This window comes from Opisthorchis viverrini, assembly GCF_000715545.1.
Source record: "Opisthorchis viverrini unplaced genomic scaffold opera_v5_260, whole genome shotgun sequence".
Lineage (NCBI taxonomy): Eukaryota > Metazoa > Platyhelminthes > Trematoda > Opisthorchiida > Opisthorchiidae > Opisthorchis > Opisthorchis viverrini.
Genome location: NW_008751918.1, coordinates 497296 through 510431, shown reverse-complemented (window position 1 = coordinate 510431; position 13136 = coordinate 497296). Strand labels below are relative to the sequence as shown.

Below are 13136 nucleotides of genomic sequence, written 5' to 3'. Positions count from 1 at the left end.
CTCAGATCGTCGGACCAGAACAAAATCACTGTTTTCTCAGCTATAGGTAGCAATGGTTGTCATAGGAATGCAAAATAACGTTCTCGTAACCTCCCATATCACGCTCGTTCGTGTTCAGACAATCAATACAAATTCCGTTGATTCATTCACCTGGTCAGTAAAAATTGTTCTAGACAACTCGTCCTACTGCCGTTTAAATATTGACAAATCACGTCCAGTTCGCCATTCATCTGACACTCCGTTGAGTTGGCGTGTGGTTCCTCAAAATTGCCCATTTGAAATACTCGATGAAATTTCCATCGAAACCGTTGACTGGGTATACTATGCTGATCCAAAGAAAGTCAGTTTTGCCAAACTTTCTTCCGATCAAGCACGGCGTAGGATGCAGTCACGTGTGACAACCATATACACTGCGATAAAATTACTGAAGCGCGTATTTCGCTTACCAGTATTCCACTCCCAGTGGATGGAATTGGAGAATTTCGGTAGCAGCAGACGAACCATATCATAATTTATCCCCACCGACCGCCAAAAGCATTTCTTTTAATCAGCTGGCGTAGAGACACCAAACGGTGAGAAATTGACGTGGAATAATCACCGGACGATCCCACCACACCGTCTCATCCAGGACGATTTCTGTACACAATCATTGCGGGTCCTTTGCTATACTCTCGGTGACTTTCGCCCAAATACATTTGATTCAGAACAGTATTCGTCCGAGTGGAGTCTGTCGAGAATTTACTCTTAGTTACTATCAATTTTCGTCATGTATCATCGAGTTTAACTACCTACCACATATAGAAGTCGTGGTTCTGAGTAGTAGTGTTCATTAACGGAGCTGCACTCAGTCTTCGGGCCAGGATCATATGAGTTGAACAACTACCGTGCATTGCACTTTGAAATGCTCAGCTTGGATCACAATTTTTCTTCAGTCTGATCTCCAGTCTGCTTTGACCATGCATAGAAGCACCAAGTTAAGGCTTGATCACCTCTAACTACAGACACTCTTTATCCAATCTTACACAACCGCTTCAAACCATTAATCTTCACAATAAGTCCACGACAGTCACTTCCCATTCATCCAAGTCTACCAAACAAGTCACATTCACTAACCCGATTACAGTGGCTCACGGTCTGTCTGTACTCGAGCCCATTTCATCTACACGCAGGAACATGTTGGATCCGTTGACGTATTTCAACTTGTCGGAACCTACCGACAGCTAGCTGAGTCCATTTTCTCAATCTGGCTCGGTACCAACCTGAGAGTCAAGTTCCTGTTTCTAACCCCATATTCTATAAATGACACTAGAAGTGCATTCATAGGCATCCTCTTCCCTAATCCGTAAGTCAGCTGACCTCACCTGTTCCAGCAACTACTTTGCAGACATGAACAGAGCAGCCCTACCTTCTGGCTGCTCCCGTTCCTAAGAGAGAATGGGACTGACGCTGGTCTGTTGCCAACTCCTATACTCGTCCTCGATCGAGAACACCTTGAAATCAGCTGGCTCGCTGTACCGTGGCGAAATTACATGGGACATCGAAGAAGCCAGTCGGAACACTGGTGAACTAAGCCGGAAAATAGTGTAGGGATTAGACCTGGTGAGCAGTGTTAGCCAGCAAACACTGCAATGTCAATTGTGCATGTTACTGTGTCCAAGATCTATGCTAAATCCGGTCGTCATACCTTACTTGCGGAGCTCTAGTTTTGACCGGCGAGTACTACTTACCCGGTCTAATCACTACAGCTTTGACTGCCTAGAACTACCTCGACGATGCTACTGTATGTTACACTGTTCAGCGTTGGCTGATTATTGACACTAGGACGTCAATTCACTGGGGTCGGCAAGTGTTCTTTTTTCGTTTTCAAAATTGCATGGGCTCAGCCAGGCTCACGCTCTGGCCAGTGAACATTGAACTTCAGCCAAAACATACTGCGCTTCGGCAAGACGTCAGGTGACAAACGGGTCAGCAGGTGCATCTATAATCATTTCGTTAGCTGGCTGCCATGGTCCGGGTGATTCAGCCTGAGATCACACCCCACTTCAGTTAGATTGAGGGTGAATGCCTGTCTACGTTTGGTGCAGCCCTGCAGAAGAATAGGCATGAAGGAAACATGAATCACGATTTCGTGCCCGGTCCGTCAACCGTGTCACTTCATGTCTGTTAGGTCTCTACTGAAAGGGTCTTGCCAGTCGATCCGCCTAGTGTGCTGCAGAACAAGTAGAACGGCCCGGGTCTACCCATACCTTTCGATCGGCTAGCACTAGACCAGACAGAAGGCCTTATCGATTTTCAGTCAGGGCTGTGCTGTCAGTCAAGACCAAATATGGCAAACTCATCTCCAGCCCAGAAGGCTGGGCTTATCGAACGAACCAAAATAAGGGTCGGACTGAAAGAACTATGGGTTGTTGTTGAATCGCGTGAGATTGCACGACGCTGCCTTTGCAACCGATGTTATGTTGGAACAAGAAGGCTGCTGCGGCAGAATTTTGAAGTGAGTAAAGGGTGGGACAATAGCTTGACAAGAATTGGCGCGAAACGATAGATAGCATATTGTTGTGTGAAAATTAGTGTGAATGGAGCTCAGTTGACAGGACTGAAATCGTAATCCAAAGGACAAAGCAGTGCAAGTGACGGTTGCTTTGATCAGAGGTTCAACATTGATGCTCTCCATATTACGACTAGTACGCTGATGCATGTATTACCCTATTCACTGGCTCTCTATCCGAGCATTTTGGTGAATTTTATGAAATGCTACTTATTCTTGGTGAGTGGCGCACGTTGAAATCATATACTGAGAATTATATCAGCAGATGCTTCAAGGAGAATCGCCCAGACAGCTTGGCAACCAAGAATGGATGGTATAGTTTTCAAACCGGACACTGAATACTTCCAAAGTTTGTACCATCATAAAAATTTGTGTCCATATGGTTGGACATGTATCGTACTTGCATACTGGAGTTCTAAAGCATGTGGATACATCAGATCGTTCTAAAATTCATCGCGGGAACAAAAAGGATCAGAGAAAGAGAAGCCGTAGTTTCACAGTTTGCTAAATGCATAATAGCACACAATATATCCTCAAGATATCCTATTAGCTTCCTCTGGCGAATATTTTATCTCAGCTTTTAGAGATTTGGAGTTTCATGGTTTGTTGAGTAATGGTCCACATCACACTCGCTTGAACATTTCTCCCTGGTTTAAATGCGACTAGTTCGGTTGTGTGGACTTTTGCCCTTATTACGGCTGACCGACGTAACATGTATGGTCCTGTGCATCGAATCAGTTCAACATCAATTTGATACATATGCTGCATCACAAGCTCGTTACCCTTTCTAGGGAAGAAGTCGTTGGATGTGCGTCGCATGGACAGACCACATGATCCATTTATGCTCACTAGAAAGTATTTTATTAGTGAAAACTTGTCGTTATTTTGAGGGGTGCTAACTTAGTGGACCAAAGTGCAAATTTCGAAAGCCAACTTCAAGACCATCAAGCCAAAATTGAGATGAATACTATTCTGAATCAAATGTATTTGGGCGAAAGTCACCGAGAGTATAGCAAAGGACCCGCAATGATTGTGTACAGAAATCGTCCTGGATGAGACGGTGTGGTGGGATCGTCCGGTGATTATTCCACGTCAATTTCTCACCGTTTGGTGTCTCTACGCCAGCTGATTAAAAGAAATGCTTTTGGCGGTCGGTGGGGATAAATTATGATATGGTTCGTCTGCTGCTACCGAAATTCTCCAATTCCATCCACTGGGAGTGGAATACTGGTAAGCGAAATACGCGCTTCAGTAATTTTATCGCAGTGTATATGGTTGTCACACGTGACTGCATCCTACGCCGTGCTTGATCGGGAGAAAGTTTGGCAAAACTGACTTTCTTTGGATCAGCATAGTATACCCAGTCAACGGTTTCGATGGAAATTTCATCGAGTATTTCAAATGGGCAATTTTGAGGAACCACACGCCAACTCAACGGAGTGTCAGATGAATGGCGAACTGGATGTGATTTGTCAATATTTAAACGGCAGTAGGACGAGTTGTCTAGAACAATTTTCACTGACCAGGCGAATGAATCAACGGAATTTGTATTGATTGTCTGAACACGAACGAGCGTGATATGGGAGGTTACGAGAACGTTATTTTGCATTCCTATGACAACCATTGCTACCTATAGCTGAGAAAACAGTGATTTTGTTCTGGTCCGACGATCTGAGGTGGACAAGTGGGCTAGACCCTAAGAATACTGTTGCCTATTACCGGATTATCGACAGGCTTAGTCGGTCGTCTGATTTCGTGTCCCGCTGTTCTACGGTTGAATAGTCGAAATCGATCCGATAGCGTGTTCCTGATCCGTATTGCGGTTGCACAGTTCTGCCACACGGGACCCTCCTAGATTAACTGTCGGTTCGGTGGAGGCCAATCAATTATTTGGTCCGGTGTAAGTTGCGACTGATTGAGGCATATAAAATATGCGACAGATCGACTGGGCGCTCAGTTATTCACCAACACGAGAGTGGAGGATGAATTTGAAGATTTGCGGCGAAATACGACACGACGGCTCCATGGTTGAAGAGTCTCCAGAATAAGTGTAGGACGCTTTTGCCGGTTACTCTGAGACGATTGAGTGATGAGGAGGTACTCACGCGGTGGTGTGACAACGATCTGAATTGACACAGCTGTTCTGAACGGTGCAGCCAGATTGCTTTTGAGGCAGACGCACCGAAAACTTATACACAAAGCTAAGGTTGAGTCGAAGGAATTCAAAAGTGAATATTCTGGAGTTGTGTAGTTGAGCATTTTTATCCTGATCAACAGACCAAAAGCACCAAGCGGATTTAAACAAAACTCATGGTAATGACATCAGATTGCATTGAGAGGAAGCTCCTTTCGGCCTTTTGACGCCAACTGATGGTTACGAAACCCAGTGCCCAATAACGAAAAATATTTTGTCTCCCACACAATAAATAATGCAGATAAGGCGTATAACGGCCAGATCTTACTATCTTCGTTTCTACTGAAAATACTGGATTAGTTCAACATCACAGATTTGACCGTTCTTCATTCTGCTTCTCGTTCGATTCACTGGTACATTTTCATGCGATGGAATCTACGTCCATACTGTGCAGAGTGTCCATCCTTTAAGGACAAACAATACTTGGATTTGAAATAGACCTCATCTCAGTAGTATTGACAATTAGTCCTTCCACGGGCATCTACCTACCGCAGAGTGCTTCACCTTGGATCTCCAAAGACGAATTTCCGCGGAAGACGAAATGGTGCGAAATTTGCCCACACTGGTATGAGTTCGCATATTGGTCTGCAGTAGCAGGTGTGTTCGATTGCTCACAATGGCCTGAATTTGGGGCTGCAGAACGAAGGAGGTGCAGTAAGTCATAATCGCATGAAGGCTAGTCACATCGATGTAGACACGTGCGTCATCTCAGTAGACATTCGGTTCGCAACATCCACCACCTCCAACAACGGCGAGAATCCCTGTTGAGTGCGTTTGGTTCACTTAACGACCATCCTCTCTTGCACCATTAGCATGTGGAATTTAGTCCTTGATACTATCATTTGTGATTTTCGGTGTCGCCGAATGCTACTCACGTGTAAATGGGGCGATCTCGATTACTAGTATTCGTCAGCGAATTCGCTACACTGAACCTGTCCTGGACGCTATCTTCCAATCGGTTTGATGGAATGAACGGATGGATGGATATAACACAGAACACGTTGGAATGTCTGGTTATTAATTCATCAAGGCATATTCCAGATTTTGGAAATCGTTGAAATAAAAATTCATTCCCAAGTATCGTTGATTTCTGCATGCGTTTTTGGTGGAGCACTTATGGGGCAAATTTACCCGTTAGGTTTACACAAACTATGGTTCAATTTTACTTGTACCGTTGAATGGGCTTCTCTGCCCACGTTTGTCGAATAGTGGTCGAGCAACTCAATCTTGGTTCTCTTGATCTCTTCCTTAAAGTGGTTAATTCGGAACATTGGTAATCGGCCGCTGGGTTCGGGCCACGTCATTAGGAATCTCACCGCATAATGATACTCAAGTAGGACACGATGCCCACTTGTGTTTCCAAGGGACTGCCTACACGGGGATAATTCCTCTTGCTGTATTGCTCCGAAAACGAGACCGGAATAGGTGGATGTGTGAGGGGATGCGAAATGGTGGCTGGTCAATGCTTGGTGGACTGAGAGAGTGATGGATCAAAACCCAACGAACAAGACCGTCGTCCTCTACTTTCGGGGCTTAAAACAAGTGAGGAAAAATCAATTGGTGCACACTGATAACTTGCGGGTCACCTTTGCTTTTGAAGTTTCACCTCACGGAGTAGCGGGCGATGTTGGGAAACCTATTGAGTTTGCAAGTGTGAGGGGAGCTTAACCGCTTTAGGAGCTCGCTCCATCAAGGATGCAAGTTCCGTTTCGGACCACTCGAAGGCCATTCCTGTTGAGTCGCAAGGTAACTACAGCACAGTGATTTTCAGCATCAATCAAAACAGAAACAACCATAACGATGAAGGCAAATCAGATCTGAAAAATCTCACGCACATCATAATATCGTACGAACTATCATATCTGTTTCTTCCAATGATTCTGATGGTGGCATAGTAATATTACTCATTAGAGGGGGGGGGGTTGCAACATCGCTCGAGCAGGACTGATCCCTAATCGAAAACAGCAGTCAAGTCCTTATTGTAATGGGACATCAAAAATAACCTACTGCCTTGGAACTACCATCTCGGAAATGTAACTTGTGCCCATACTGATGCGTAGGCATCAGTAGTTGGGAGCAGCCGAAATAAAAAAAATGAGGTAAACTGACCCTGGTTCACAGAAGAGCGAATCAGTCGTTGGCAAATAACATTTATATTGGAGACCAGAAATAGTGTGTACATCGAACACGTCCGAGACCGATATTCAGATTTTTGTACAAATATTAGAACAAATAGTTGTGACTAAATAGCTGTGATCACTGCATGCAGTAGTAGTGAGGAAGGCGCAAACAAGGAGACAAACAGATGTGATTTTACATGCCTTGCATCTGTACCGAACTAATCACGTGACATGCCTGATGCCGACAGAGTACAGTGAGCGCGAATCCAGGATCACACATGTTGTGGAGAGAAGGCGCAACTGGAACACTGCTTGCATCTCGACGGAATTGTGCATCGGAACTTAGGAAAACCTAAAAGTCTCACTAATTCACGCTGAGTTTAGTAAAGTAGAACACCGCTGGCTTGACCCACTATGGAGTGGGTGGATGACGACGGATACAAAGAAATGGAGAGAAGCTCGAGATCTCTGGATAAAATTACACGATTCAGCTTGGGTATTGGATCAGCATAAGACAAGCTCCAACATCGCGAAGGACGTTTGAAAAAGACTGAGAATATCTGAAGTGGAGAGACAAAAACATCGCCAATATGACGGCTGTCGACTTAACATTGGGTTGACTTCAATAATGCATAGAGTAACCGGGGTTGAGAGGTGTGGCCCAGCAAGACAAATGACAGAATAAGACAGAATGTTTTCTGCATGATACTGAGCGCAATCAAGAGTTGGAAAATGGTAGAAGTAGCAAACATAGACACGTAAAAGTCAGGAAAACACGCATGGCTGTTCCAAACTGTCACTTCTGACTGGATACGAGCGGCCTAGCACAAAAGTACAATTTCGACAGTCTAAAGCAACAGGGTAATATAACTGCTCGATAGCGCTTAAGGTGTTGCAGGGATTCAACTATAACTAATAGGGCGTGGTAGAACTGAGTTCTAGAGAGTTAGGCGGGAGTAGAGGCGCGAGAAATTGGTAAATACTACTACATGTCGAACAAGTCAGGGTGGCGTCTGAAACGCGAACAAAATCGTTGGATTGAGCAAGCTGCTACCTCTTGAGTAGCAGGCAGGCTGCACTGAACTGGGCGAGATGGCCCAAGTGGTTAGAGCGCGAATTTACTGACCGGAAGGTCCGTGGTTCGAATCCGACCTCCGCCACTCGACTTCCCCTGTCTAGGCTTGGGCAAACTGTGACCAGAAGGTCCGCGGTTCGAATCCGACCTCCGCCACTCGACTTCCCCCGTCTAGGCTTGGGCAAACTGGCAGTATCCCAGCCCTCGTGCTTCCTTCGGGTGGCAAGGCAGCTAGGCACCGGAAGGGTGCTACAGCTGAACGCTTTCTTTTCCTACTGAGCTGGTTTGGCTCATTTGTCGGCATATGAGGGCATGGTCGCTGTCAGATGCAAATAGTTACTTGGTGTCAAGTAGTGACCATAGAAAGACAAATGCATGTAGTATATTTACCAGTGATAGATTCCACGTCTTCCGTGAACACCGACGTCTGTTGAATAAAAGACCGTTTGGTGAAGACTAGCGGGTTCATCGACTGAGGTCCGCAATTAGAATTTCGGAGAACGCTGTCACTGGCAAGATGAATCACAACATACAACTGCAAGATTATCCACCCAGTTTGAGCTACTTAGACCTCTCACTCTGATGGTACAAATGCTGGAGCTTCTAGATACTGGGAGTTCAGAACCGTGACTAGATGCGCTCGTTTCCATAAAAATCAGCATTTGTAACGACTCAGTGGTCAGACTTGCCTCTGCGCTTACAGCCCTCTTACTTATCGCGAAATTCAACAGTTCGTAGCACGACACAATTAACAGTACTTAGTTTCTGTATAATTATTATTGATTAGTTTTGTCTTGCTTACTATGCATTGTCATGAAGCACCTTTCTTTCAAGGGACCAGTCCCACGGTTTTCCTCGCATACCGATGGAGTTGCTAAGTTTTCTTTCCTGAAAAGAAGATTTACTTTCCCAGAAATTGAGTTCTGTTTGACAAATGACTTGGCCACCAAGAAAGTTATTCGGGCACAAGCCAAGGGTGCATTCGGTGGCTCAAGGATGTAGGTAAGACGTTATGCTCCTTGCAACACACGACGAATACGATATTGTGATCTTCCGGTCTTGTTTCGCTAACATATTCGCTTTCAAGGCAGGAAACGAGGGCGCTGGCAACCACCCACACACAGTTCAATTGAAAAGCAAAGTACCACGATAAAATTCTAAAGACACAATAATTCAGTTGATGTAGCAGCCGCTCCTCGGTGTTACTTCCGGAACAATAAATTTTCATACCAAAACGTATAATATATATAACGATTAGTCTAATTATGATATAATTAGTTTCTCAACAACCTAGACAAATGCTCCCGGTGTCTTTTTGGCACCACACGAACGAGACTTCATAGACACACCAGAGGCTTCAAAAAAGCTAAATAATTCAATCCGCCAGTCGGAGCGCGATACTGCGTTCGTCGTCATAAAAAGAACAATTCAACAGAAAAGGAACCCTCCTGACACTGTCATACGACAGCAACATGCTGAAGTGACAGTACGGAACCTTTATTTTAAAAGCGGTTATCTCAGTATCACCGTTATCTTGCTGACCGGACAAGCTGATAAGTGGGATTAGACAGTAAAAGTAAGCCTAAGAGGTGACACTCCACACGTATAGTCAACACATCCTACAATCGACCATGTGAGTGAAATTGCACTATCGACTTCCATTGTGTACCCGAACGCACCAAATGATGATCGATATTTATTGATTCTTGTGTGCGGTGCGCACGAAGGTGGACAGTGCCACTAATTTGAAGGACGAAAAATATATGATAGTCTCACCATTGAGATCAAATACGTGTATTCATTATCACAGTGCTGGGTGAAATTTACTGCGCATTTGATCGGCGGCGTAACATTTGGAAAAGACTTAGGGGTAGAAACAAGGAAACCTTTCAAGCATGACACCCTTTCAGTGCCTAGCTGCCATGCCACCTGAAGTACGAGGGCTACCAGGTTGCCCGAACCTGAACAGGGGAAGTCGAGATGTAAAGGTCGGGTTCGAACCACGTACCTTCCGGTCAGTAAATTCGCGCTCCAACCACTGAGCGATTTTGTCCCGGGTAAAAACAACAGTCAGACAGAACGTTATTCAAGTGAGCATAGGACGTGAGGTGGACTTACCAAAACAACTGGAGCTGTGTAAGTGCAGATCAAGATGAAACTACTGATGGGGCACGCGTGAGTGTGTCCAAAGGGGTGGAAACCTCAAGTGATACAGGTTGCATGTTCACATCGCTAAACGGAGCTGACAGAAGACTCTTGTGTTCCGCAGCTTCGGGTGACGCTGAAAAAGCATGGTTCTTGTGGGACACATCGAAGCGACGTGCGGTGAATACATCTGCTTCGGAAGAGGGGCTAGTCAGAAAATGCTTGAGGTTATGACTTCGGTAGTTGCTCAGATCGGCTGCTTCTGTTTCGTGACGAGATTGGATCTGATGCGGTTTGTTGCGCAACAAGTCACTGGAGCCGAAAACATCTAATGTGGCCCCGTCGGTATACTGACTGGGTAGAACCGTGAGTTGGGGCACATCAGAACCAATAATGGTTCGACCACTGGAGAAACCTGTCAAAAGACGTCGAAAAGGTTCAACAAAGTGAGCCCGTGTAAACGATACGGTAGGCTGACGAAACAGACGATTGGAACGTCGCACCGCAAGCGGACGACGACGATCAGACCAGCTGGAAAATAGTCTATCCCAAAGTCCAGGTTCACCAACTGCTGTCGCAAAGTGCTCTTTTTCGCCTGTATGGAAGTGTTTTGGATGAGGCTTCACATCTAACAAAAACGTTGCACAATCATGGCAGTCACCAGATACAAGATCGCATGATGATTCCGTTGCAGGCGAAGGCCGTCTCAAAATATTGCGATCGTATGAGGTATTGCCTAAGAGAGAGTCAACCGTACCGCCTTCACCTCCAAAAAATGATCCACCCGACTGTACCGCAGCAGGAGTTTTGGGATTTTCTGGAATAAACCATGCGACGAAAATAGCGAGAAGTACTAAAACGGCTCCAAATGCAAACGGCGGACCAGGAAGAATTTTCTGAAAAGTGAACGGGTAGAAAGAGTCATGGAATAAAGTTATGTCCATTATCTCAAATAAAATTAATGACTAAAAGTGGCTTACCAAAACTACGTTAGCATGAGGGAACTTGGGAGATACCACTGTGTAAGCGAAACCAATATATGTTGAGAAGCATTGTACAACTGTTCCATCCTTAGTGGGAATAATCAAGATTCTGCATCTTACTGTGGTGAGAAACCCAGACAGAAAACAAAATGACTGCAGTGCGAGTCATTGATGCTTCTACTTTTGGCCTTGATCTCATTTTACTCATCGAAAAAAGTGGAATGGATTGAGTTTTACGCATCCAAAACAGTGGAATGGAAGTGGAGTTAGTTTACTGCTGGGGTCTCCCTGGGTTTGTTTGCAATTCACCGAAAATATCAGGACTGTGTCAGAGCAATACAGGACAGTAGTTATTGTCTGGGGAGAGGCATAATCCAAAACAAAGAACGTATCAAGAAAGAATCCAGTGAAGGCTGAAGTGCGCAGAGGATGGAGATTTGGGCAAGGAAACGACTCGCTCTCGAAATTCGAGGGTGAAAAGCGTGGACAACATTGGATTACTCAACATAGTTCGTGAGATATCGAAACTTCATTCATTTGATAGTCCTAACTGTTTCACAAAAATGCTTCAAAGCCTTGTTTCATTCCGGCTCTGTTCTGGGTCGAACCTCAAAATAAGCAATACTGCGAAGTAAGAAGTAGATTGACTGCTTCCGAATGGCGTTTCGCACAAAGAAACGAGAGAGTAGAATTAACACTATCGCACGATATTGTGGGTTTTTTCACCCTCATCACAAACAGCAACATCGGTGTTGACACTGATGTTTCAGGTGTGTGAGCTGTTTGCAAGATGACACATTGAAAAATCTAAAACCTGAGAGAACAACATCAGTTGTATCAATGCTTGGAGATAAATACGAAGTCGCAGACGTCAATTTCTACTGGTGAACTCATGCGTACGGGGCTACCATAATGCCAGGACACCAAACGATATGAACGGCTCAACTAACTCACCACAAGATAAAAGCGTTCGGCGTGGGTTTTGGTAAACTGATGCACATGCTTCACAATTAACTTCAAAGACCAGATGACCGGGTTGAACTAGCCAAGTGGCTTCGATCTTGGGATCGTGGCCTTTCAAAAAACGCCTTTGTTCCAGAGCTATCTCAGGTTCTTTTCGCAACAGACACTTTAATGAAGCAGACTTATTTTGTGACTTATGGGTTGTTTTATGAAGGCTTGTTTCATCAGTCTTGATGTCCAGTTACGTCCAAACTCAAGACTTCTGGAGAGTGGTTTCTAATCTGTGTATTTTTCGAGAATAGGTACTCGAATACAGCCGTACTGTTGGTTCGACGTTAACAAACACAGGTTGACGCAGGTCAAAACGTCTCATCTGCAAGTACTATTTTGTTAGACAGCGACTCATGGGACCAAAGGGTTAGACCTCGGTTCGATTCCGAAAAACCAAACTGACCATCTACTTTACTTCTGACGTAATTACTACGGTTGCTAACTCTGAAAAAAGAATATCTTTTTCGTTCACTCGGTCATTCAGAGTTGCCTGTAAAGTATTAAAACCTGGAAAGGTTTTTTCCAGCTTCAAGCCAAGACAGTACAGATAGTTCTGGTCAGGAGAATTCCGATGCACTGTAATAAACGGCAACACAGACGATCTGACATGGCTCTGGAAAACACTGGCCAGTGAATTTTGTGCCAGAATTTCCGGATCCTATAGGTTCACATCAGTGTAAGTTAAACACAGCAGAAAACCTCATGGGTAATACCAGTACGAGGATTCAGTATACATGGTACGATGATGCAACTGCATGTAACTGGTAAAACCAACCGCTGTGGCACGATCATCAAGAGGAGTAGTGCGTGTCTTCCACACCTAGTTAGGGTTAGGGCGCGAGTCAAATACCTAATGCACTAAGTGAGACAGCACTACCCAGGCCACACCTCCGAGTACTTGAATGCAACGCCGAACAAACTCGGTGGCACATTGACCTGCGTGTCTTAGATAAGATTAGATAGATGGATGCAACATACACAAACTTTCGGAATGGAGACTCTATGAAGTCGTGTACATTTTTCACCAGGTATATCAAAAGGGTAAACAACGAAAAGT

At 44.8% G+C, this 13136-nt stretch overlaps 1 protein-coding gene across 1 annotated transcript in view; it reads right to left on the bottom strand.

Moving 5' to 3' along the window:
- Positions 1–6766: 6766 nt before the first annotated feature.
- The window catches only part of T265_09195 (hypothetical protein), a gene marked incomplete at both ends in the record, with an annotated part of 29670 nt that continues 23300 nt past the window's right edge, over positions 6767–13136 (bottom strand). Inside the window, 2 exons of the mRNA XM_009175207.1 lie at positions 6767–7422; positions 10100–10978. Of these exons, the coding sequence (XP_009173471.1) occupies positions 7243–7422; positions 10100–10978 (1059 nt within the window). The remainder of the gene's footprint in view (positions 7423–10099; positions 10979–13136) is intronic.